This window comes from Zeus faber, assembly GCF_960531495.2.
Source record: "Zeus faber genome assembly, chromosome: 15".
Lineage (NCBI taxonomy): Eukaryota > Metazoa > Chordata > Actinopteri > Zeiformes > Zeidae > Zeus > Zeus faber.
The window spans coordinates 1,871,212-1,897,639 of record NC_137194.1 but is presented as its reverse complement, the minus strand read 5'-3'; the positions used below and the strand labels follow the sequence as shown (position 1 = coordinate 1,897,639).

At 45.0% G+C, this 26,428-nt stretch overlaps 1 protein-coding gene across 1 annotated transcript; it reads left to right on the top strand.

The window, feature by feature from the left end:
- The first annotated feature begins 1,521 nt into the window (after positions 1-1,521).
- On the top strand, positions 1,522-25,521 carry LOC307241824 (cryptochrome-1-like). The gene is made up of 15 exons (XM_080016064.1): positions 1,522-1,625; positions 6,140-6,303; positions 13,567-13,675; positions 14,330-14,472; positions 14,935-15,119; positions 16,585-16,673; positions 16,871-17,011; positions 17,420-17,731; positions 18,710-18,861; positions 19,277-19,479; positions 19,938-20,072; positions 20,288-20,431; positions 20,530-20,610; positions 20,737-20,858; positions 23,317-25,521. Exons 2-15 carry the CDS (start codon positions 6,146-6,148, stop codon positions 23,338-23,340), a joined length of 1,998 nt encoding a protein of 665 aa, XP_079872190.1. The 5' UTR covers positions 1,522-1,625; positions 6,140-6,145; the 3' UTR covers positions 23,341-25,521.
- The last annotated feature ends 907 nt before the right edge of the window (positions 25,522-26,428 follow it).

Here is a 26,428-nt window from a genome sequence, read left to right as displayed (position 1 = left end):
TCACCTGTTTTTCCTTTTCCCGCCCCTCACCTGTCTCCTCCTGTGCTCGCACCTTCACCTGTTTCTTCCCTTTTTCTTTTTGGCCCTCACCTGTTTCCTCCTGTGCCCCCTCCTTCACCTGCTTTTCCCCTTCCTGACCCTCACCTGCCGGCCTCCTGTGCTCCCTCCTTCGCCTGTCCATCCTTCTGCCCCTCACCTGTCTCGCCGTCTGCCTTCTTCCCTGGACATGCCCTGACCTGGTGTCCCTCCCCACCGCACCCAAAGCACTTGGTGTTGTCAGAGTTGACAAACACCACGTAGTCAAATTCGCTCAAGTCCGCAGCCCTGTTGTTCAGGATCATCAGGACGTGTCTCCTGTGCGACACCACATGCTTCGGCAGCGGCGACTTACACCCTGACGGGACTTTCTTACCCGGCGACACCACCTTCCTGTGCCTCCAAAGTTCCCTAGTTAGGGTCTCGTCCTTGATAAAAGGCGGAACATTCGCCAAATTGACTCTCTTCGCTGGTGTGGAGAGCGGCAGGACGGGAACAAACATTCCGCACACCCTGACGCCGCTCGCCACCGCCGTGTTCACTCTTTCCACGCTATCGAGCCGCCAGCCGGCCCCCCTGCCAGGCTGCAGGAAGACACGGGCACCTTCATGCCGTGCTTCCTCCTTAGCCTGGTGAGGTCCGACATGGCTGCGGACCTGCACCACCACCCCCACCACCCGCTGTGTGCACACACTACAACCATTAGAAACAAAACACCGTCACCAACAAATAACTATAAACGTACAATTTGATTGAAAAGCTAGAGAGAAATCACTCACTCCACCAAACGCTCACACCTCCAACCACTCAGAGAGAGAGAGGAGGAGGGGGAGAGAGAGACGGAGGGGATGGAAACCAACAGTTTAATATTACATGTTAATAATTCATAATAATAGAATTCTCACTGGAATAAAAACAAAACAAACACCAGTTGTCACTGAAGTCACTGAATGAAGTGAAGTGAATGAGGTTTGATCCTGTCAGCAGGCTGTGAACAACACAAAACAACACCAAATCAAATCAAATCAAATCAAATGAAACAACACAACACAAAACAAAACAAAGTAAAATAAAACAAAACAGAATAAAAAAAAAAATTAAAAAAAATTAAAAAAAATAAAATAAAACAACACAACACAATACAAAACAAAGTAAAATAAAACAAAACAAAACAAAATTAAAAAAAAAATTAAAAAAAATAAAATAAAACAACACAACACAATACAAAACAAAGTAAGATCAAATCAAATCAAATAAACACAACACAACACAAAGTAAAACAAAACAAAACAAAACAAAAACAAACATCGTCATCTTTCGTCCTCCGCTGCTGTCAACAGTGCATGAATGGACTTCCGGGTTCCCACGCCGCCTAAACGTGACTCGGCCCCGCACACGTGACTTGGCGCCAGCCAACCGGAGCTCGGCGCCGGGGGTCGCCTCGGAGCATGCGCAGTGCGCTTTACTCTTATGAAACGGCAGAACCGAGGCAGCTCCAGACGGAACCGCCGAGGAGCCACGGAACCACCGCGCAACATGCTCCTGTTCCCAGGCCTCACCTGAACGGCACCTCGTCGAGCTAGCGCAAGGTGAGCCGGGCGGCTTGGGGGGTGTTTTTGGCAGGTGAAAGCGGCTTAAAAACTGGGGAACAGCGCCACCGTTACATAAGCGGTGAACAGTGACCCCGTTCCACGGCGTCCGGTCCGGGTGGTTCTGGACCAGTTCACCCAAAGAGAGGGTGACAACACGGCGAAGTGCTGCTCACAATACGGGAAAAGCTCCTTGTTTGGTGAGGTCGCCCAGCTGCACAGTGGACACGGGCCGCTCCGGTCAACCGGCGGAGAGGCGGACGTCATGCGGGCCGGACCTGGGCCGTGCACCGCGGGGCTCGGCGGTGTCGCTGGCGGCAGGGGTGGGAGGAAGGGTCGTGGTGTCCTGCCAAAAAGTGGTCGTCAGCCAAAAACGTATTGGCAAACAGTGATTTCAGCATCTACCTTGTGACTGAAAGCTTGTTTCTTCCATAAAACGACTTGATTTCACTCTTGACGGTTATGTCTGACAGGTTAGAGCACACCCAGTCATTTTTACCGGTTCAAGTACATTTCAATGGCCAGTACAACTCATAAAATGCAGTTTTGCACTTGAAATTAGTGATGGCAGCTCCTGCCTTGTGACTGACAGGTTGTCACTGCCTCGAAAATGACTTGGTTTCATTGACTTGGTTTCATTGACTTGGTTTCATTCATGTTGGTTGTGTTTGAGAGATTATAGCCCACCCAGCGGAGGGCGATCACTTTGACACCGCCTCGATTCCGCCGCGACCGATGTTGCCCGACTGTGTTGAGATGTGTGGAAGTTGTGGATCTGTGTTTAAAACCCAACTGGAGGATGTTCCTTGTCTGTCTACTCGGTTCCACATGAAATAGTTGTTTTCCCGTCACCCGCCGTTGGAACCGACCGTTAACGTCCCACTCAAACGTCCTCCCCACCGAGCGAGTCATAGTTTTAACGGTTTATTCCACCCGAATACGGTCTTAATTAAAGTTTTAGGTATAAGGCTAGAGATGGTAAAGTTTACGTATAAGGTTGGAGATGGTTAGAGTTAGTTATAAGGTTAGAGATGGTTAGGGTTAGTTATAAGGTTGGAGATGGTTAGGGTTAGTTATAAGGTTAGAGATGGTTAGGGTTAGTTATAAAGTTGGAGATGGTTAGGGTTAGTTATAAGGTTGGAGATGGTTAGGGTTAGTTATAAAGTTGGAGATGGTTAGGGTTAGTTATAAGGTTAGAGATGGTTAGGGTTAGTTATAAGGTTAGAGATGGTTAGGGTTAGTTATAAGGTTAGAGATGGTTAGGGTTAGTTATAAGGTTAGAGATGGTTAGGGTTAGTCACAAGGTTAGAGATGGTTAGGGTTAGTCATAAGGTTAGAGATGGTCAGGGTGTCGTCCAACTTGTCCATGTATCCTAGACACTGTCACGAAAAACTTGGATCCTAGAATTGCGGTCCTGAAACTGCAGCCTCCTCTCTTGCAGAACGTGCTACTCGGGGTGAGGACTGGGGTAGCGCCCTAATCATCTGGCATTGACTTATCGACCTGTTGATCAGACACAGGACATGCCCGAGGTGGCGATAAACTGGCTATCAACTCTGCACAAAGTTTCCCAAACCTTGACAAAGGATCCTTCTTATTTCGATGAAATGAGACTGATCAAACTCTTCCACACGCAGTGTGGAGGCTTACATAAAGCAGTGTCTCCATTAGAAAACACACACTGACCTAATTTCCACTGGAATGTCCCTCAAACAAGGAACTATGCCTCCAATTTCCAGATGGATGGATGGACAGACAGATAATACTTTATGAATCCCCTGAGGGAAAATTGGGTGTGTTACAGCAGCAGGAAGTAAGGCAGAAAACTTGAGATAAGAGACAAAACAAAGAAACAGAATACGAAAAGACAAATAGTAAACATATAATAAACAATAAATACACAAACAAACCAATGTACATGTGTGATGAGTGCAAAGAATCACAGTATTTAAGCGTATACATATAGTATAATGATATATTACTATTGTTTTTTGGTACATTTTTACATTTTTGGATCATTAGACATTATATTGTTGGTTAATTTCTGTTTATTTCTTTTTTATTTATTAACTTTTTGTCTCTGTACGTATTTTGTATACTTGATTTTATTTATATATAGATAGATAGATGGATAGATATATAGATAGATAGATATCTACCGCAATTTCTTTGTGACATACTGGATAAGTTGTTTCTGTTTATATCTTTTTGCTCATGTTACAAATTCATGATTGATATACCAAGGAAAGGAATTAGCTAACCCTAACCCTAACCCTAACCCAGAATTTCTTATTCACAGTTCATTCAATAAATGTAAAAACAGGCAGATTAACTGGTCCTTTGTTGCGTCCAGTGGAGGAATTGAGATACATAAATAACAAATCTTATATAAAGCAAAACCTAGTGTACATGAATGACACTGAGCATCCAGGGATGTACTCTCCTGAGGAGCAAGGTTGAACCTGACAAAGTTGTTTATACACACAACATCTCCATTTATATTCATCCCTTCATTTAGAAATGAAGTCAATGAAATGAATCCACCAGTTTGACTATGGTTTGTCATTCTGTGCGGAGCCTGATTTCCCTCAAAAGTTATCATGGAATCATTTTAATGATCAAATTACACAGATTTCTATCCTGTTTATCTCTATTCAGCTGTGTGATGTGAAGAGCACCATGTACTAGATATTCACCATGTAGTAGATATTTACTTGTTTTTTTATATAATTGGACAACCATGACCTTTTGGTTGTTGTTACTGTCATTATGATTTTCCTTGTGTTCTGACCTTGTGTTGATTTATTCACCTGCTTTAAGAGAAAATGAAATTCACATAAAACTGTGGGAACCTCACAGAGCTCCAGAGGCTTAATTTCTGTATGGTTCCTCTGCCATCCCATCATGCTTAGTGTCCGTTACTGATTGTCACTAGACCAGTGGGCGCGACAAGGTTTTGATAGAATCTCGGTGTATATAGAGGCTAAATTTGCTACTAAGTTACAATCCAAAAAGGAGACAGATCATGTTTTATTGCACAGCCATACCGATTTCCAAAAAAGTATTGGCTTAAACCAGATAATTGAAATATGGACTTGGCCACTTGGTCTTTGTGTCATGAAAGGTGATTTTATTTTTTATTTTTTGATTTAAGGTATAAATGCAAAACAGATTTTTTTTTTTACCAGGTAATAGACTGATGTCTGTAGAATTCACCCCCTGTTCAATGAATGTTCAATCAATGTTAATTTATATAGAATAAGAATCTCACAATAATTTATGAGGACAAGCGTCAAAAGTTGTCCAAATATCTCTGGTCTGCCTGTGATTGGTCACAGTAGAAACAAACCTGAATTTCAATCTGTTCCACCGTTAGCTCAGTGCTTCTGCCAGCTGGGGCTCTTAAGGAGGAATCAGCTCGGGAGCGTCTGCCAAGCGCTAACGGGCTTAGCGAGGTGCCCATTCATGCCCCAGCCAGCCGGTCATTCATTCAGCGGGTCTTTCAGTCAGCCGGTCATTCAGCCAGTCATTCTGCCAGCCGGTCATTCAGCCATAAGCAGACTATAAGGGCTGTCAGTCATCCAGATAACTGGGTATTTAGTTAGCCAGTTGGCCGCTGAAGGGGCAAAGGAGCACTTTTGCTTTTTAGTTTTATATGTTGTGTCTGTCAACAAATTTGTTGTTAATTGTTCGGTTTATTGTTTATTTTCACTCTTTTTCCATCATCTAGTTAACGTAGAGGTTTATTGTGTATTGCCATTTATTTTTTCTATTTTATTCTACTTCATCATCATTGCCTATCTCAATGTGAGCTGCTTCAACACCGAGATTTCCCTCCGGGGATGAATTAAGTGTCTGGGTGGGTGTGTGTATGTATATTTCTTTATTATTATTATTATTATTAGTATTTTATTATTGTATTATTATTATTTATTTATTTTATTATTATTATTATTATTATTATTATTATTATTATTATATTATTATTTTATTATTATTATTATTATTTTTTTTTTTTGGATTAGTGCATATCGCTGTTGCCTTACAGCATGACAGTTGAGTTTGAACATGCCCAGAGCCTCCCTAAATGGAGTCTGCATGTTCTCCCCATGTTCACGTGGGTTTCCTCCCGCCCTAAAAGACCTGCAGATTTGGGTTAAACACACCTGCCGATTCCTTTGATTCCTCTGTGATTGCACACCTCTCCCAGACAGGATGCAGAGGATTCCTAATCCACCGGAAAAAAAAATGAAAATCCAAACATGTATCATCAGAAATTTTATGAATAATATTATGGACAACAAAAGGGTATTAACAGAAAACAAATAACCTTTATATTTGGGAAAACCTTAAAAAGGTGTTTGGGAATGTCATATAAAATGTGTTGGATGATATTATTATTTCCACTATTTGATAAAACAATCAATAGAGTAATCTTGCAGCGCTACCTTAAATTGATATTTCGACTTTGAAGTGCACCTCGCCTTAAACCTTTCTCTCTCCAAAATCCAAGAACAAGATGGCGCCAAATTCCATCCACTGGTTCCGGAAGGGCCTCCGTCTCCACGACAACCCCTCGCTGCGGGAGGCGGTGCGTGGCGGCGGCACCGTCCGCTGCGTCTACTTTCTGGACCCCTGGTTCGCCGGGTCGTCCAACCTGGGGGTCAACAGGTGGAGGTAAGCGAGCGCATGGATGGGGGCTGATGGGGTTTGGTGGGAAGTTGTCCGAGGTGAATTGTTTGAAATGAAACTTGCACAGAAACTGCATTCCACAGTCACTTTTTAAACGCTTTTATTAAAAAATATGAATTAATATTGAATCTTCAGATAAGTATCACTTCACCCTTTTTAATTGGAAGGTCGTTACCACTTCTCATTCCTGGTATTGAATCAAAGAACCTTGAAGAATGCCATATACATCTTTTAAAACACTTTCTCTGTAAAGCAATGCAAGGCGCGTTCGCGTTTGCAACCAGCTTTAACACAAGACATAAAAGACATTATATTAAAGAAAAGCTAGGAACATGAATACGTTTTAGTGCAGTTCCTCCAAATAAAACAACTAAAACCGCACTGTAGGTGTTATATTTGGAGGAACGGGGCACGGCTCTCTGTGTTGCTCCTTGCGATCGGGTCCCAGGGATCCGTGTTTGCGGACGATTCCCATATGTAATTCCCCTGATTTATAGCTGCTCATTGAAATGTTTTCTCTGTGCATTTTGTAACCTTCTATCTTTATTTTCGTGTCATTGTAATGCACACGTGTGTGTGTGTGTGTGTGTGTGTGTGTGTGTGTGTGTGTGTGTGTGTGTGTGTGTGTGTGTGTGTGTGTGTGTGTGTGTGTGTGTGTGTGTGTGTGTGTGTGTGTGTGTGTGTGTGTGTGTGGTATTTGTAAAAACATACATCATGAAAACCAAATCCACTTGTCCTCAGCTCCACTTCCATAACTCCAACCTCTAGCTGTTGCTGTGAACATAGAACTCCAAACCACTCCACCCGCAGAGCCCTGCTTCACCCTAGACCTTATATAAACAAAATACACACGCGTGACAACAAAGAAAGCCGAAGGTCAGACTTCAAAAGTGTTCATTTAATCAAACTAGTTTTGTGAGATGTATAAATCTTGAAATGACATGTTGGAGAATAACCGTCCAGATACCGTCTCATCCCACCACCAAAGTATCCAACACATCCATCCATCCATCCATTTTGTAACCTGATTAATCCCGGTCAGGGCTGCGGTGGCAACAGCGCCAGCGTGTGATACTTAGATATTTTGGTTTCTCTGCCGTACGGGGCAAGTCCGTCAGGTCACGTGCACGTGGCTGTAAACAACACAGATACAAGCAGAAGCAGCTCGGCTCTGGATGCTCGCTGGCCTGGTTTCACGGGAGGAGGCTGTTTGTGTTCCTGGGATCTGAAGGCACACTGATCCCCCCCCCACTGACCGCCACATCAAATATACCCCTCACCGTAACCAACTCATGCTGGGTTTTGGGGTCAGTGGTCAACCGGAGCAGCTGGTGAGGGACTGGTTGAGTTTTAAAAAAAATCAACACTCCAATAGAGTTTATTTCTGTTTTTTTTGTTTTTTTTTCATTAATTCTTCTAATTAATGTGAAAACTGAAATAGATGTATACTTTGTTTGGAAGTTCTGCGGCAGTTTTTCTCTTAAATTAAATACCACCACTCATAAATGAGTGGAATAGTGTCAAATTGTCGGTATTAAGGTATTGGTCAAAAGATGTTGTGATTTTTGTCAATATGGCCCAGCCTTAGTGCCTCTTTTATCAGATAGTCCGGAATGGAACTCATTTACAAATACCGATAACAGTATTGGTACTTGGTACTTGGAAACGAACAAGGTCCAAAGAACTATTTTTTTTTAGACCTTTATTGATGAAAGTTGAAACTCTCAGCTGGTACCCAGTGAGTACTCAGTACTGAGTACTCAATCTGACATGTACCTCTTTAGATGAACCTGTCATAATCCCTGAGGTGAAATTCCTGATGGATGCTGTTGAATAAGTTGAAAGATGACATTTGAATGGATTGTAGACAATTAAACACGGAGCAGCTTAAAGGGGAGCTGTTATGCTTTTCCTTATTTCCTGTCATATATATATATATGTAATGTTACATTATGGGATGTTCATATTCGACATGGTCAATGTATCAAATAATAAAAAATTAAAGCTAATGACCAAGTGGTGGCTGTGAACAAAACGCTCTGAACACTCCGTCTCCAAAGGTTTTTTCTACTCTGCAGGAGCTGACCTCAGCTGGTCAGGGATTTCCTTACATGGTCATCTTCTCCATCCCATCTGCTGTGCTTTTATCCAAACAAAACCAATAAAAACGGTGTGTTTTTATTGCAGATGTATTTATTTTATTTTGTTTTCCAACGTTTACATGAAACAAAAGATCCGGCATCCAAGAGTCCTTCTGCGGTGTCAGTGTCTCTCACAAGTTTAAAGAACAGTGACGAAAGGGGGAGCAAACTTTTAAACGAGGCCTTGGAGATGAAATATGATGAAGATTCAGCAACTGGAGTGATTATTTCTTGCCCCAAACTGGTTTAGAAACCGGTTTTGGTGGAATGATGAGGTGAAATCAGGGAAAGTGTCGATGTGAACTGAACGAAACCTGGTAGCGATGCTCAAAACGCCACTGGCTCACAGTGCCTAAACCACGTGGCTCACAGGAGGGTGGCTCCACCTACTGAAACAGAGTGTCAGGAACAGAATGGATTTAGAGGTATGTTGGAATGGCTAGAATGCATTATCTGAGTGGTATTTTAAGCAAAAAAACCTTGAAAAAATTTTGGGGAGCTCAGAGATCTGTATTAACTTGTGTGAGAAGGAGCATAATAGGCATCTTTAAGGTCCAACAGATGTCCCAACATCACCTGCCAAGTGCTTGGCAGCGTCCATGTGGTTCCAGTCGGTATCCTGTTAAGAGTGTTCCTAACTGGGGAGCAGGGAGTTAGCGGGTCTGGGCTGAGCCACACCCGACCGCACGGCCCGCACACTGCTTATTAGGGTCAAAGGATTAAGAAGTTTGATGGACTTGTGTTGCCCTGGATGGAATCCTCCAATGGATATTTTCAGCGTGCCGCTACTTTCCAGCTTTACTTTATTGGATTAGCTGTTGATATGGTGCCAGTTATAGCTGGTTGGAAGCTGGTACCAAGATAGCTGTTTTTAAGGTGTTAAAATACCTGTAAAGGGAAAATTAAATTGTTTTGAGTGTGTCACACCGCAGAACAATGTGTTATTAACCACCCGGCCAAATTTCAGTGATTCAAAGCAAGGCACGTATATATTAGGTATAAATTAGGTTTCAAAATGGACCGAGGGCATTCACGGAATCGGCTTGGCATGAGCTCACGATGTCCCTGAACACGCCTTTCACTCTAGGTGTTTATTCCTAAAATAGCATTTTATCCCAAACTCGGGCTATTAGCTTAGCTTGGCTTATTTCACCACTGACTAACTGAGTTTCCGACAGTCCCACCGGGTTGTTTTTTTTTTCAATATTAATATAATAACTCTGCAATTCAGTACTACATCGTTCAGTCTTTTCACATGTTTTCAGCGTGCGGGCGTGCGTGTGTGTGTGTTCACTGAACAAATCACTGAATTGACTTTGTACAAGTGTATTCTAATAATCATTGGGCAGGATGGGTGATGGATGGAAAGGTTGTTGCTTTGTTACAAACCCTTATCATAAACATTTTTTCCAAATATGTCACGCTGTCTTACACCAACCTGAGATATAAAGTTATGGAGCTCATTTGGCTTGGTTGCAGCACTCGTGTGTGGTTGTTTGGCTGAAGGTGTAGACACTGCTGGAACCAGGCCTGAATCCACGCCTGGGTTCAGACACTTGAGTGTACGGCTCTGATTGGTTCCACAGGTTGAAGCTTCAAAACAAACTCCCTCAATGACGACAGCAAAGTTTTTATTTTCATTCATTTTTTTTCCTCTGACCCGAGAAATCTCCATCAGCGGGAAATCACCCTGCTTTGTCGCACGGCTCGTTCTTTCGTCCTTTCGACCCAGTCTGGAGAAATGAGCGAGTGACCTTGGTCACGATGAAGATCAGAGAAAAGTGCTTTTCATCGCTGGTCGAGATGAGAACTCTTCATGTGTGTGTGGCAGAATGAGGTTACTGGGCCAAGTGTGGAGCTCTCACAGACATAAACTAGGTCACTTATATAAGCTCTCTCTCTCTCTAACCCTCTCTCTACCTCTCTCTCTACAACTCTAACTCTCTCTACCTCTCTCTACCTCTCTACCTCTCCCTCTCCACCCCTCTCTCTCTCTATACCTCTCCACCCCTCTCTCTACCGCTCTCTACATCTCTACCTCTCTACCCCTCTCTACCGCTCTCTACCTCTCTACCTCTCTACCTCTCTACCTCCCTCTCTACCTCCCTCTCTACCTCCCTCTCTACAGCTCTCTACCTCTCTACCTCCCTCTCTACCTCCCTCTCTACCTCTCTCTACCTCTCTCTACCTCTCTACCAGTCTCTACATCTCTCTACCTCCCTCTCTACCCCTCTCTCTACCTCTCTACCTCTCTACCTCCCTCTCTACCTCCCTCTCTACCTCCCTCTCTACCTCTCTACCGCTCTCTACCTCCCTCTCTACCTCCCTCTCTACCTCTCTCTACCTCTCTCTACCTCTCTACCAGTCTCTACATCTCTCTACCTCCCTCTCTACCCCTCTCTCTACCTCTCTACCTCCCTCTATACCCCTCTCTACCTCTCTCTACTTCTCTCTACCCCTCTCTACCTCTCTCTCGCTCTCTCCCTCGCTCATCTTGGACTTCATTAGCATTATCTACGTACATGCTGTGGAATAGAATAACAGAAACAGCACATGACAGAGGAGTTTAACTATCTGAACAATCCCCTATCTATTGATTTTGTGTGTACCTACAGCATATTTAGAGTATATATAATATCAGTTTGCATTTTAATTATTGATTGTTTTAGGGTAACTTGTGTTACCTTTATCTTATTTTAAAAGATTTATTACATATTTAAAATACTTTCATTATTCTTTTACACTTTTAATAGTCTCAATGAATCACTAACTAATTATTTTAGTTGTTTAAAAAGAAGACAGATTAATGTTTCTTGAGGAAAACTAACTCCCAATTTGTGCAGCCCTCTCTCCCTCTCTCTACCTCATCCCTCTCCCTTTATCTCCATCTCTCTCTCTCTCTCTCTCTCTCTCTTATCTCCCTCACATGGCCTTGCACACTCAAAAAGCAGTGTGTACTCATGCAGGCTTCCACCCACACACACACATTTGTACACAGAAAAACAGGAGGGCCTACGTGCATATGAATGTGTAACCGTACACATGTGGTCTCATGTGCGAAAAAACACACACACACACACCTGCTGGATCCATGATAGGGAGGAAGGAAGAAGAGCAGGGACGGAAGTAACTGCTTACTCACATTACTGTTTTAATTAACTGTAAATAAGTATTTAAACAGTTGTATTTCTGTTGATTAAAAAAAAACATATTCATTCTAATGTCATATTTTATCTGTAACAGTATTAAAATGTTGCAGGCAGCTACACCGTCATTTATATTTATAATTCTTAATATTTACACAGATGTCTGATCTTACCAAAGTCAACAGCACTGTGTTCTGTAGCAGTTGCCATAGGAACATATATAAACATTTGGCAGAGGGGGAGTGCAAAGTTTCTGGGTCATGCCTTTTACAGCGTGGGTGTGTTAGATGTGACTCATCTCTGATCTGCGCAGGATTTCTAAAATTGAGCTTTGAGGTACGACGGTCTAAAACTGTACCTGAAAAATAAGAGATATGTCCACACTTTGCTAAAATGAGTAACCTTTCGATCAGGAATTAGTTTTAATAAGCGATCCGGTGACCATGTACCCTTCATATGAATTTATCTGACCGGAAAAAACCTGTTCATTCAAATTAAAGGGGACCTATTATGGTCCTTTTTACACATTAATATAGGTCTCTTGAGGTCCCCAAAACATGTTTTTTGCTGAAAATATTACTCAGATGATGCATTCTAGCCATTCTAACATGCCCCTTAACCATCGTGTTCCAAAACGGGCTGTTCTTTGTGGGAGGAGCCTCCCTCCTGAGGCCCCGCGTTCTGTGAGCCAATGGGATTCGAGCTTTATTGCAGGTTCTGTTGTATGAAGTACGTAAACATTCACTGATTCCACTTCATCGTTCCACCAAAACCTGTTTCTGAACAAATATGAGGCGAGAAATGATCAATCCAGTTGCCGAATCTTCACTCATATTAGATCTGCAAGGCCTTATTTAAAAGTTTGTTCCCACTTTCGGAACAAACTTGTGGGAGACAGATACACCGCACTGTGACTCTCGGACACAGGAACATTTTGTTTCATGCCAACGTCGGAAAACAAAATAAATACATGTACAATAAAAACACACTGTTTTTATTGGTTTGTTTGGAGAAACGCACAGCGGAGAGTCTATCAACCGCATCGTATGCAGTTTCTTCACGGACAGTTGATATTAATTCCTCTTTCTTGAAAGGATTTGTTGGCTGAGTTACTCTGTTTGGGGGTGGTTCTAATTCTACTGTTAGGCCTGTGACGTATGAAGGGATCAAAAATCTGAACGGGGTGTTTCGGGACACAAAAGTTGCCCATAAAGGTCTTATTTCACAGTTTGTGTGTTAGTTGGGTCAGAGACCCAAATGTATGTGCACAACCACTGAAAGTGAGTTTTTCATAATAGGTCCCCTAAGATACACTACAACACTACGTTCAACAGGGTGTCCTTTAGAATTCTTTTAAAGGGCTTAAAAATCAGTTATCAGTTATACAAATGCCTTTTTAGGCCTTAAAAGTCATGAAATAGTCTGATTTAAATGTATGAAATCTTAATTTCGAGAGAGAGAGAGAGAGAGAGAGGGAGAGAGGGAGAGAGGGAGAGAGAGGGAGAGAGAGGGAGAGAGAGGGAGAGAGAAAGAGAGAGGGGAGAGGGAGAGAGAGAGAGGAGAGCAGAACCGTTTAATAATGAAATTCAGACCAAGAAATGTGTGTGAAACTAAAATAATTAAATATTAGTGTATTTCATGAATATGTCCTCATGATAATGTGAATTTTGTATTACAAATAAGGAATTATTCTTTTCAAAATACATTCATCTGTCAGTTTTATTTTTCCTATTATTACATCATTCTATGCAGTTAATTAACAATACTAATGATAAATATAGATCTTTAAAATAATAAAGATAGATCCTCATCACATGTTATTGTTTAATATCTCGGCCAGAAATCCGTAATGAAACTTTTCATTTTATGTAGATTATTCCGGTGACTTTTTTCCTAATATTTTCTTTGTAATATGATTGGATGTGGGACTGAAGCTCCTCTCTGGCTCCTCCTCCTCCCAGGTTCCTCCTCCAGTGTTTGGAGGATCTGGACGCAAACCTTCGCAAACTCAACTCTCGCCTGTTTGTCATCCGGGGCCAGCCGGCCAACGTGTTCCCCCGCCTCTTCAAGGTAATGAAGACAAAAGTAGAAACACAATGAAACAGAAGGTAAAAACATAATACAAACATAATAGAAGTAGAAACACAATAGAAATAGGGTAGAAAGTAGAAATGCAACAGAAAGAGGAAACAGGATAGAAATACAAGACAAAGTAGAAACAATAGAAATATAATAGAAAGTACACCTCGTGTCGATTACGCACATTTTAGTATTTTTAGTATTTTTAGAGCTCTTAGGTGGTGCTTATAGCACCTAGGCCCAGGCCTATTACGGAGCACAACTCCTGCATGGTACACTCAGAGCGGAGGAGCTCTGCCGTGGCTGCCTCCAAACTGTGGAGTAACATAAGATCTGCACTGACCCGACATGCTTTTAAAACACGACTGAACAGCCATCTCTCCTGGTGTGCTGCACTTCTTTTACTATTCTTTCACTGTTTTATTTTGTCTTTTTTTTTTTTTTTTTTTGTGACATTATTTGTGTACTTGGTATTTCAGGCCTGTTCAGCACTTAGGTCAACTGCTGTTGATTTAAAGGTGCTATGTAAATAAACTTTGACTTGACTTGGAAGGAAATCAGGGAATTTGGGTGAAATATGGGAGATACTTTGATTTACTTTTAAGTCTTTAAAAGGAGTCTCCCCCACCCCCACCCCCCTCTCAGGAGTGGAAGATCTCTCGCCTGACCTTCGAGTACGACTCGGAGCCGTTCGGGAAGGAGCGCGACGCCGCCATTAAGAAGCTGGCGATGGAGGCCGGTGTGGAGGTGATGGTCAAGATCTCACACACACTCTACGACCTGGACAGGTGAGACACACGCACGTCATGAAAGCAGATATGTACACACCAGATGTACGTCACTAGGGCTGTAAACCGGCTTTTATCAAACAATAATAAAATATAAATAAAATATAATATTGAGTCTTGAGTTAATGTCACCATGTTGCCGTAGTGACAACAAAACACTGAGAAGTCATCATGTAAGAAATAATAAGGCACTTTGACTTGGACTCTGCCTTTTTTTTTTCTTTTACAAACTGTATCACATTTGTAAACCTCTTGCACGTACGTTATGTAACATTTTAATTAGGGTGTTGAAGTTGTACACCTCTGCAGAGTGGTGCGCATTATCCCACTGACTTCCAGATTGGCAGTTTCGTTTGAAGGGCACCTCCGACCTATTATGCAAAACGCACCTTTTCGGCGCTTGCGCAAATAGGTTTGGGTCTGATGGAACGACTGACACACACACGTGACGTGCTACCGCAGGATCATCGAGCTGAACGGCGGCCAGCCTCCTATGACCTACAAGCGTTTCCAGACGCTCATCAGCCGCCTGGAGCCTCCAGAGCTGCCGGTGGACGCTCTGTCCGACGGCCTGATGGGGCGCTGCGTCACGCCCGTGTCTGACGACCACGGGGACAAGTACGGGGTGCCGTCCCTGGAGGAGCTGGGTGAGGACATGGACACATAGGCACAGAGCCCAATGTTGGACCTAAAATATGAGCAGAAAGTATGATATCCTAAAACTTCTACCCTCAGGTGTTTCTGTCTGTCTACCTACATCGCTGTCTGTCTGTCTGCGCCATATAGAATGTGTTATTTTTGGGTGAAATGCCAACAGGCCTAGCGTCCTCCGCCCAGATGTCAGACAGACAGCGGCACTGAACCCATGTTGTCGCCTGTTGACTCTGTCGACCCGTAGCACCGTGCTAACGCCCCGAGGCGGGAACCATCCGCCACTGGGCTCAGAGCAGAGCTTTACTGTTTGAGTGTCCTGTCCTAAAAAATAATAACAATCGTGGAAATTGACCCTTGTGTTGCAATATCAAAATTGCAGGGTTCAGTTCATCAGTTACATCCAGGATGAGAAGTGATATGGAGATGAAAATAGAAATAAAGATAAGATAAGTACACATCTGTCCACAGAGTTAAGATGGAGGCGCGTGTTATTATTTATCATATGGAATAAGTGGTTCTCAGAATAACGTTGCTGCTGTGGGAGCTTCTTTATCTTCTTCTTCTTGTTGCATTTTAACAGCGTCGTAGGTGCATGAGCGCCTCCTGCTGCGTGGACCAGGGATGAAACCCTCTGTATGATGATGTCATTGTCAAAAGTAGATGACAGATTCTGAAAGACTTAGTGAAGCCACTGAGATGTGGCGCCTCCTGGTGGAGGCTCCTGCAACATGTCTTGTTCAGCTTCATCCGTATTTCCATGGTCGAGGGTGGAGTAGAGGTTTCACCACGACCGACCGACGACTTTTAACCGGTTGCCAGGTTTTTCGTTAGAGTCGTTGTGTTTTCTAGGTGATCTCTGAACCTGTCGTTATGACCACCATTTAGATTTTGTTTTCATCTTTGAATTGACTTATTACTTGTGAAACAATCCGCTCTCAGACGTCGTCTGTCGCGACGGGCGCACAGAAGAGGAAGTCTTGGCCTGGATGCTGGTTACACCAGGATGTTGTCAATGAAATTAATGAGGAGAACATATATAATGTAAATACATATTTCAACAAAGTACTTTGCACATACAATCATTGTTGTAAATCTGCTGACGATGACAAATATTAGTCGTCCACACCTCGTGTTGAAGCAGTCGACCAGCTGGTGAGACCCCTGGAGGCTTTACCGATGCTAGACACTGTTATCTGAACTCCAAATGAATTCCCGTTCCAAAAAATGTCCAACAAATCTGAGTTTCTTACAACATGGCTGTACTCGTCCGTGTTTGAAACATTGAATTAAATTGATTTATTTGCTGGTTTTGATCTTTTCTTTTTGTAGTTACCAAAAAACAACATGATTCAGTTCCATGTAACGAGTGCTTTGGTGGATTTTTGAAGCCTTGTTCAAACTTGTTGTCATGTTCATATTGTTAAAAACAGCTAAAGGAGTGTTTCTGTGTGTTGCCAGGTTTCGACGTGGAGGGTCTGCCCACGGCCGTGTGGCCTGGAGGGGAGACGGAGGCTCTGACCAGGATAGAGCGCCACCTGGAGAGGAAGGTGGGTGCTCCATCCGCTGTCAACACCACCCTTTTCCTTTTGATTTTATTCTATTATATTTTACTCTATGTCTTTATCCTTAAAATATTTTAGTTTCTTCATTACTCTTCCTTTTTTTCCTACAAAGGAACAGAGAACAGAGTCTGAGAATTTGGGTCAAATTTGGGGAATAATTCAAGTTTCCTCTCTGTCCCCAGGCGTGGGTCGCTAACTTCGAGCGTCCCAGGATGAACGCCAACTCGCTGCTAGCGTCCCCTACAGGCCTGAGCCCGTACCTGCGTTTCGGCTGCCTCTCCTGCCGCCTCTTCTACTTCAAACTCACCGACCTGTACCGCAAGGTGCGTCCGCTACCCACAATGCATCACTCCCAGTCTGGATGTTATGCTGTTCTCAGGCCTCACACAAGTGAATGAAGCATAACATAGAAATTTAAACATGCACACCCTGTATTATATACATCTATGTAAACAATCTTTATATCTAAAATCTGTTATAATATATTTATTTATATGTATATAAATCAATATATATATATATAAATATATGTCAAATGCATTATAATTAATTATATAAATTTTAATAATTACTGTCAAATGGATATAGTACGTATAAAAAACAATTAAAAGTTTAATACAAAATGTAATTTTTTATTATGAATGAGAAATCTCTCAGATCTGTCAGCCTCTATCAATCAGTCTATCTCTATCTGTGTTCATCGTCATGGTAACACTCTCTCCATCCTCCAGGTGAAGAAGAACAGCTCCCCTCCCCTCTCCCTCTACGGCCAGCTCCTGTGGAGGGAGTTCTTCTACACCGCCGCCACCAACAACCCGCGCTTCGACAAGATGGAGGCCAACCCCATCTGCGTGCGGATCCCCTGGGACCGCAACCCCGAGGCGCTGGCCAAGTGGGCGGAGGCCAAGACCGGCTTCCCCTGGATCGACGCCATCATGACCCAGCTGAGGCAGGAGGGCTGGATCCACCACCTGGCCCGCCACGCCGTCGCCTGCTTCCTCACCCGCGGAGACCTGTGGATCAGCTGGGAGGAGGGCATGAAGGTGAGGAGGGGGGGGTTGAGGAGGGGGGGAGGGAGGGAGGGAGGGAGGGAGGGAGGTGGATGGGGGGGGGGGGGTAGAGGAGGGGGGGAGGGAGGGAGGGAGGTAGGTAGAGGAGGAGGGGGGAGGATTCAAGATTCAAGATTCAAGATTCAAGATTTTTATTTGTCACATACATATACATACTTCCATACATATATGCAGTGAAATGTAATGGGGGGGGTAGAGGAGGAGGGGAGGGAGGTAGGTAGAGGAGGAGGGGGGAGGATGGGGGGGGGAGAGGAGGAGGGGAGGGAGGGAGGGAGGGAGGTAGAGGAGGAGGGGGGAGGATGGGGGGGTAGAGGAGGGGGGAGGATGGGGGGGTAGAGGAGGAGGGGAGGGAGAGAGGGAGGAAGAGGAGGGGGGAGGATTGGGGGGTAGGGGGGCGGGGGGGGGGGAGGAGGGGGAGGAGAGAGCCGCTCGCTGAAGGACAGAGGGAGGGAGGAGAGACTCAACACAGGGCCTGACAGTAACAGTTGCCCAGTTGCCCTTGACAAGCAGACGTGGGTCATTGTCAAAGGTGCAGTTGCCCTGTTGACAACCTTTTTTTTGTTTCTTAAAAAAATAAAGTAAAAATAATTTTCCTTATTTGGTCCGAGTCCGAATATTGAATATGGATCATATAATTATATGCGATCATTGTCACTCAAAAATTATTAAAATCTGGTCACTTTTTTTGTCTTGCGTCCATGAACAAAACGTCGATTTTATAACTTTAAGATGATGAATTTAGAGGAATTTAACCTTTGAAACATGAAAGAAAAGAAACAGACATCGTTCATATTCTGAACTGAAATAATAAAGTAAAAAAAAAATTAAAAAAAAATACTAATAAAGTGTGTGTGTGTGTGTGTGTGTGTGTGTGTGTGTGTGTGTGTGTGTGTGTGTGTGTGTGTGTGTGTGTGTGTGTGTGTGTGTGTGTGTGTGTGTGCGCGCGCGCAGGTGTTTGAGGAGCTGCTGCTGGACGCTGACTGGTCGGTCAACGCCGGCAGCTGGATGTGGTTGTCCTGCAGCTCCTTCTTCCAGCAGTTCTTCCACTGCTACTGTCCCGTCGGCTTCGGCCGCCGCACCGACCCCAACGGGGACTTCATCAGGTGGGCACCTCGCACGCCGCCACGCCCCTCACCTCAAACGCCGTGACATCACTGATGACGACAACCTGCTGAGGAACGGAGCCACTCAGCGCTCCAACGACGAAGACTAGGAAACTCAATACGGTGTTTGGGTTATCTGTGGTTTTTTTATTGATTATTAATTAAGTTCTTCCACAAATCAGCTGTTGTGGCTTCATGCTTGGAACAGGATGTTGCACGACTGCCATGAGCTCAGGAGGGTTGTCTTTTGTTTTGTTTCCTGCTCCACCGCAGCACAGCTTCTCCGTTCCTCAGCTGTAAAGCGTTTGATCTGTTTTAACCCAGCTCTGTGTTCTCGGGGAGGGGAAGCTGTTTTGACGCCGCCCGCCTCTCCCTCCGTCCTCCCGGCATTAACCTGCGCTCCCTGTGCTTCCAGGCGCTACTTGCCCATCCTCCGAGGTTTCCCCGCCAAGAACATCTATGACCCGTGGAACGCCCCGGAGTCCGTCCAGGCGGCCGCCAAGTGCGTGATCGGCGTGCACTACCCCAAGCCCATGGTGCACCACGCCGAGGCCAGCCGGCTCAACATCGAGAGGATGAAGCAGATCTACCAGCAGCTCAGCCGCTACCGGGGCCTCAGTAAGAGCAGAGAGTTTCTACGTCTTGAATCATGTTCATACATCTCATCAAACACAAGAAAACCCACAATGCATCTCTCCCACTAAAGCAGCGATGACATCACCTCCCCGGTGGCTCCCTCGCTATAACAAGACACATTAAAAAAAAAAAGGTTGTTTTGTTTTTGTCATCATCACATGATTGTTTTTGTTGACGTTCTTCAATCTTAAAGATGCATTTGGTTAAAAAAAAACCATGTAGACGACTTGAGGTGACGGCCACGTCGTCCTCTCCTCTGGAGGTTTGGTTTCCAGGGGCGTGAGGCCTCGTCGACGCCCTGAAAGGTTTGGGCGGTGGTGTGGCTCCGTCAGAACCTCATGTAGACGGGTGTAGTCTGTACCTGCCAAGTGGAGTCAAACCCAGGCTGCTTCCAATGACAACGTCGACAGCGTGGTGACGGTGTTTGTTTTGTGTGTCAGGCCTCCTGGCGTCGGTGCCGTCCACCAATGGGAACGGGAACGGAGGGATGATGGCGGCTTACTCCCCTGGGGAGCAGCACGGCACCACCAACACCACCAACACCACCAACACCAGCACTGGAGCCAGCGCACACTGCAAGTCCCCATGAAACCCTGATCCTAAATCTATCTAACACCGCCTAGAACCTACGTGTTTTTTTAAACCAGTTGATTTAACCCCAACAACCACACCCTTATTACACCTTAACCTGGTGGTTGTGAAGGGATTTGGGAAACTGAGGAACCTCACCGGGAGGCTTCGTCATGTGAAAGAGTCTGTATAATAACCACCACCCTCATCCCTCCTCCAGTGCCCGGGGTGTCGGGGAGCTCCGTCGCCAAGGGCAACGGCAGCGGCAGCGTCATGCCCAACTGCAACAGCAAGGAGCAGCCGGGTCCAAGCGCCGTGGGCCACCAACACCCAGCACCACCAGCGCCAAAACAACAGCCTCACGGTACAGCCTCATTATTACTACTTTTACTAGCAGTAGTAGTAGTAGTAGTAGTACTAATATAAATGTTATTACTTGTGTTTATGGGCTGTGTGTTCCAGGTTACCACTCAGTGCCAGACTCCAACCAGGCCATGACCAGCAACAGACTCTACCATGAGTTTGCTGTACCGCAGCACCCAGGTAGGAAGCAGCAGGACGAGGAGGGCGGAGCGCCTCAGACGTCATAAACACTGTACCTGTTAAACATGACACATCACCTCCCTTTCTAACGTGACAATAACTACGTCATGACCTTGTGGCCCGCAGCGCTCCTCCTGCACACCGGGGGCAGCGTGACGGGGAAGCGGGAGCGCGAGTCGGAACGTGGCGGCGCAGGGGAGGAGGCGGCGGCCTGCTCGCGCCACAAGATGCAGCGGCAGAGTGCAGAGGTCAGAGGAGGCGTGGCCTGATGTGTCATGTGTTCAATGTTTGCTGATGACATCACTAACCACCACGAGAAATGTGAACTCTCCCTCAGCCAGATTTCAGTGATTCAAAAGTAAATAAAATGACGTTCAAAACGTGAAGGGGAAAAAAAAAAAAGGCAGTGCCCTCTGTTCTCAGACGCTGGGGGGCGTGGCCTTAGAGGGCGTGGCTGCTGGGTGGAGTAAACGAAACCAGGTTACATAGAACAAACCTCCCCAAAAGACCACTCTGATCGAAGTGGGTCTTTATGGGGGGGAGGGGCCCCGACTTGAAGCCGCCTTCGATCCGGGACCACGAAAATGGTGGGAAAAGTTCAAGGGCCCGACCCCTTGGCCAAACCAGAAGCCACATGACGCCGAGCAGCAACGTATCAACCTCTCAAAGGTCAAAGTTCATGTTTGTTTTGTTTCTGCAGTTTGTTTATGAACGTAGTTTTATCACCTCGTGAGATTAACTTTCATTCAATCATTTATGTTTCACATTTGCGGAGATTCATGCAGAGCTCGACGGGCACTAGGACCCTCCCTGAGCTGCCTGTCCAGGTGCCTGACTGAATTCGATTCAAGATTCAAGAGGTTTATTTGTCACATACATATACATACTTTAATAAATATACATACTTTCATACACATACCTACGTTTATACATACATGCAGTGAAATGTCTTTACAACGCACCCAGAGATTATGCACAATAGTTACGAAACCAAACATAATATCTAACCTAATTCCTACCTAGCAACTAACTGAACTATCTGGTTCCTAAAACGTGATGAAGTTAGTGAATAGAATAATATCAATAAAATAAATTAATAGGACTCAAAAAGGTAATTCTGAGTGAGGATACAAAATTGAAATAAAAGGAATATACTATTATGTATATACAGATATGTGCAGTAAAGTGGCATGTGAATAAAGTGAGGTAGTGTGTGTTGAGATGTACACAACAGTACTACACAGAAATACAGTAACAAACAGTACAGTACAGTATGCAGTAACCCAGTACAGTATGCTACATACAGTACAGTAAGGCAGTGTGAGTGACTCAGTACTTTTTGTTAGGACCCCTGGTGAGGTCAGCGTTGACAGTTCTTATGTCTTGATGTAGAAACTCCGTCTCAGTCTCTGTTCTCGCTGTGTGACTGTGGAGGCTCCTGCTCCACCACAGCAGCTGGAAGAGTCCGTTGTTGGGGTGGTGAGGATCCTTCATGATCCTCATCATCATCATCATCGTTCAGCTGAAGGCACCACCCTCTGCAGGGCCCGCCTGTCCTGGGCAGTACAGTTCCCAAAGCAGGCAGTGATGTTGCCTGTCAGGATGCTCTCCACTGCTCCACAGTAGAAGGACTTGAGGATCCTCACCGAGACCCTGAGTTTCCTCAGCTGCCTGAGGTGGTAGAGACGCTGCCTCGCCTTTCTCACCAGAGTGTCTGTGTGAACAGTCCATGTTAAGTCCTCTGTGATGTGGACTCCCAGGTACTTGAAGCTGCTCACCCTGTCGACAGAAGTCCCATTAATCACCAACAGCGCGTGCGTCCTCGTTGTTTTCCTAAAGTCCACCGTCAATAACGCACAATTAAAATCTAAAGTCCTGGGCCTTGCGTTTGTTTTCCTGTTGTAATGATTATATTTTATTTACATGAGTGAGGTTTAATTTGTCGTGGTGGAAAAGTAATCTACGTTAGGACGGCAGATCAGTGTATATGTGACTGATTCATACCAGGATTGGTAATGAAATATTTTCACTAAATCTACCTTCCAGTTCCAGTTCACGCTCTGCGCCCGACCAGTAGATCTAAGGTGGGGAAAAATGAAAGTGAGGAGCCTCTCGAGGTGCTGCTTTCACAATGCTGACGTGTCACCTCGGGCGTGGCACATTCAGTGCTACATGGTTCAGTCTTTAAAGATGTTTAATGTGTTTACTGTGGAAACAATCAGTGAATTGACTTCACAGCGACTCTTCACATTCTTATCAACTGACATTGATCCATCATCTAAATCAAAATGTTTTGTGTCGAGAGGCATCTTCAGGCCAAAGCCGCACATTGACCTCCACCTCACAGGATGTCCCGCCCTTTAGATGTTCTGAAAAATGTCTTCTCCTCAGCTGTTTTTCCAATTTCAACCAATATTATGATTATGTATGTATACTATATTTTATGTTATATATTTATTTATTCATATGTGTATATAATAGTTGTTGGAAGTCATCTAAAGAGTTGTGAAAGGCCTAACAACATGGCCGCCATGGCTGCAAAGGTGTTTGCTCCATGATGCCGGTAGTTCCATCTAGCGCCACACACCTGGACATTGCTGCTCTTGCAGCGATATTTATTAGTTATAAATCCTATGTTGTTGTTGTTGTTGTTATCATCATCATTATGAGTCATTTTTGACGTCCTGTGGTTCTTTCCTCCTCCAGACGCTGTACAGCAGCCGGAGCTGATGAACTCCACCGTGGCAGCCGTCGAGTCCCTGGATCGCACCGTGCGGCCGCCGTGGGAGCCAACGCAGCTGTTTATTTTCATCTTTATGTTGCTCTGTAAATTCAGGAAACGCCTCCGTCGTGTAAACACGGAGGTGGAGGTGGAGGTGGAGGTGGAGGTGTGACTTGTGGCCCTGCTTTGCTTTGTTGCAGAAGAAGTATCTCATGGTTTTTAATGATTAGAGCATGGTACACCTTGTGTGCTCCATGCTGATTGTTTTTACTAAATCGTAGAAGCAGCTTCTGTAAATTTCGACGTCTGACGCCGGCGGCAGGTTCAGTGTTTGTTTTTTAAGGTGGAGGAATCTCAACCTACAGAATAAGGAGCTGATGGAGGCCTGGCCCCCAACCCACACGTTGGAGCAAAAAACACTTTTAAATACTTAATTTCTGTCATTAATTTTGTAAATCTTTAAAATAATTGTTTAAATATTATTCCCGGATTGACAAAAGGACCAATGAAAGGGGCGGGGCAAGGCGGGGCAGTGAGGTTTCCCTGGCTTCCTTAACTTTGGAGTTCAAGCCGCTGAAGTGTGTCTCTATTATTGAAAACAATGCACAATAGTTAGTTTTTTGGCGTTGTGGGATGTTTGTGCGGCTCCGTCACGTCTCCACCTGTCTCACACCAACTCTCAGGATTTCTACTTTTTATTTGTTTCTGCTTTTTGGGAACGGTCTGAAGTGTCCAGAGCGACGTTGGATTCCGACGCTGGAACTGGTTCTATGGCCTCGAAGCGGAGGGATCTCCTCTGGTCGTCCCGGTTGTTTTGTTTTCGTTTTTTTTCTAAGGATTTCTACTAAAAACCAAAACTTGTTGTGAAAACAGTGAAAAACAAAAAGAAGTCGCCCGAGCAGGAGCCACCGCAGAGAATCCCAAACTCACATTCCATCAGCGGCCGCGCGGCGCCTTGACCCTCGCCAAGCAGCCGCTTCCTCCATTTTGTTTGTGTGAACGGAGATGGATGCTTGATTCTGTTTCAATACAAAATGTCTGCTTCACTATGATGATGTCTAATCACACACACACACACACACACACACACACCAGCTGCCGAGTGGTAACGGCCGCTCTGGTCACTCGGCAGAGAGGCGGAGGTCATGCGGGCGGAGCTTGGCCGATGTTGCCTGACTGTGTTGTGATGTGTGGCAGATGGACGTGGAAGTTGTGGATCTGTGTTTAAAACCCAACTGGAGGATGTTCCCTGTCTGTCTACTCGGTACCACATGAAATAGTTGTTTTCCCGTCACCCGCCGTTGGAACCGGCCGTTAACGTCCCACACTGAGCAGGGGTCAGGGCCGGGGCCGCGCCCTGCTCACCTGCCGTTGACTGGCTGACAGACAGAGGACCCGCCCGGAGGTGACGGTAAACACGCCCTCAATGACACAAGTTTTCCGAACCTGGACAAAGAGCCCGACCGGAACGTGAGTCCGGCTGCTCGCTTTTGCGGTTTGGTTGTTGACCCGTCTTGACGGCAGGGACGACCTGCCGCGCATCACACCGCAGACGGAACCAGGGGACGTTGGACTTGATTCCCAAGGTTTTCCCGCCGGTCCAGTTAAACTGAGCGGTTTTGTTTCATTAGACGTGGTCGCTGCCACAAAACACAGCTGGTGGTTTTAGTGCCACAATTGTTTCTCCCGCCTCGAGCTGAAACGGGTTTGCGTTCCTGACCCATCCTACCGTGGCTGTCCGCCATATTGTCCCAAATACAATCAGTTATTTCTACCTTAAAGTGTCTGGACATTTGACACCGGACGGTTCTAATGAAGTACCATCTCACCCTAAACTGAAAAGTAAAATGCACCACGGTGGTCCGACGCCACCGCCTGTGGCTGCATGTAAGGAAATGGATCCAGCCAAATTCTGCACCGAGGTTTCCAGTGGCGACAAATGCATTAAATGCAAAGTCGTTGTTTGGGTTCAAATGGTTTTGATTGAGAACGATCCACACGTTCTGTAATGACTTCACTCTGTCAGTCTGTGTGTGTGGCCGAGCCCATGGAATCATCTCATTTTGGGAATGTTTTTTCTGTCTGACATTTCTCAGAATCTGCTTAATGTAAGTCTGTGCTTCTAGCATTTAAAAACACTTGTTGGTGTTGGAGCTGGATTATTGTCAACATTAACACTGTTTTATGAAGTGTTTAAAAATAAATGGAATGAACAAGTGAACATTTGTGTAAAGTTGTTTTTTTTTTTCATTTACATGAAGGTGTTATGACTACTTCACTACACCACACACACACGCTCTCTCGCTGTGCATGCTGGGAGTGGGTGCGTTTGGTAGGAGCGACTCACTTTGAAGAAGTGAATCTACTTTCATCCTTTCTTTGTTGTTCGTTGTTTATTTATGTTTTACTTTGTAGTTCAGTTCATTACTTTGTGAGTTTGTGTTGTGTTGTTTTGGGTGGGGTTTATTTGGCAGATGGCGTCTCGGCATGTACACGCAGACAGCTGGCTGATGTGGGCGCAGGGCCCGGCGTGCGGGCACCCGATCCGGCCGCGATGGAAGGTCACGAGTGGGCAGATTGTCCCTATGCCGCCCGCACCACCCGGCCCGGATCAAGCTGAAAGGGCTTTTGGTGGCAGTACTGGAGGGAGTACTGCGGGGGGGCGCAGCGGGGCCCAGCTCAAATCAGTCAAAATCACAGAATATTTCAGATTCCGGAAAATGTATTAAAACTGTGGCCATATTGAGGAAGTCGGCAGGGGCAGAGTTGGACGAAAAGAAGACATTCCGGCTAAAGAAACACGTGACAGCTCTGAGGAAAGTGAACCTGAAGGCCAACGTTGGGAAGGGAACGAGAAGAGCTTGACATGATTAGGTACTTGAATGAAAGCGTTTCAGATCGTGTTTTCTCTCCTTTTACTGGTTTTCTCAACCGTTTCCCTTTTCTCTGCCAGACACACTCCTATGCAAAAGATCAGGGTTGGCTCTTTAAATATCAACGGTGGGAGACAGCAGCGGAAGAGGGCTTTGGTTGCGGACTTAATCCAGCAAAAAAGGTTGGACGTGATATTTCTGCAAAAAACAGTGATGAGGTAGG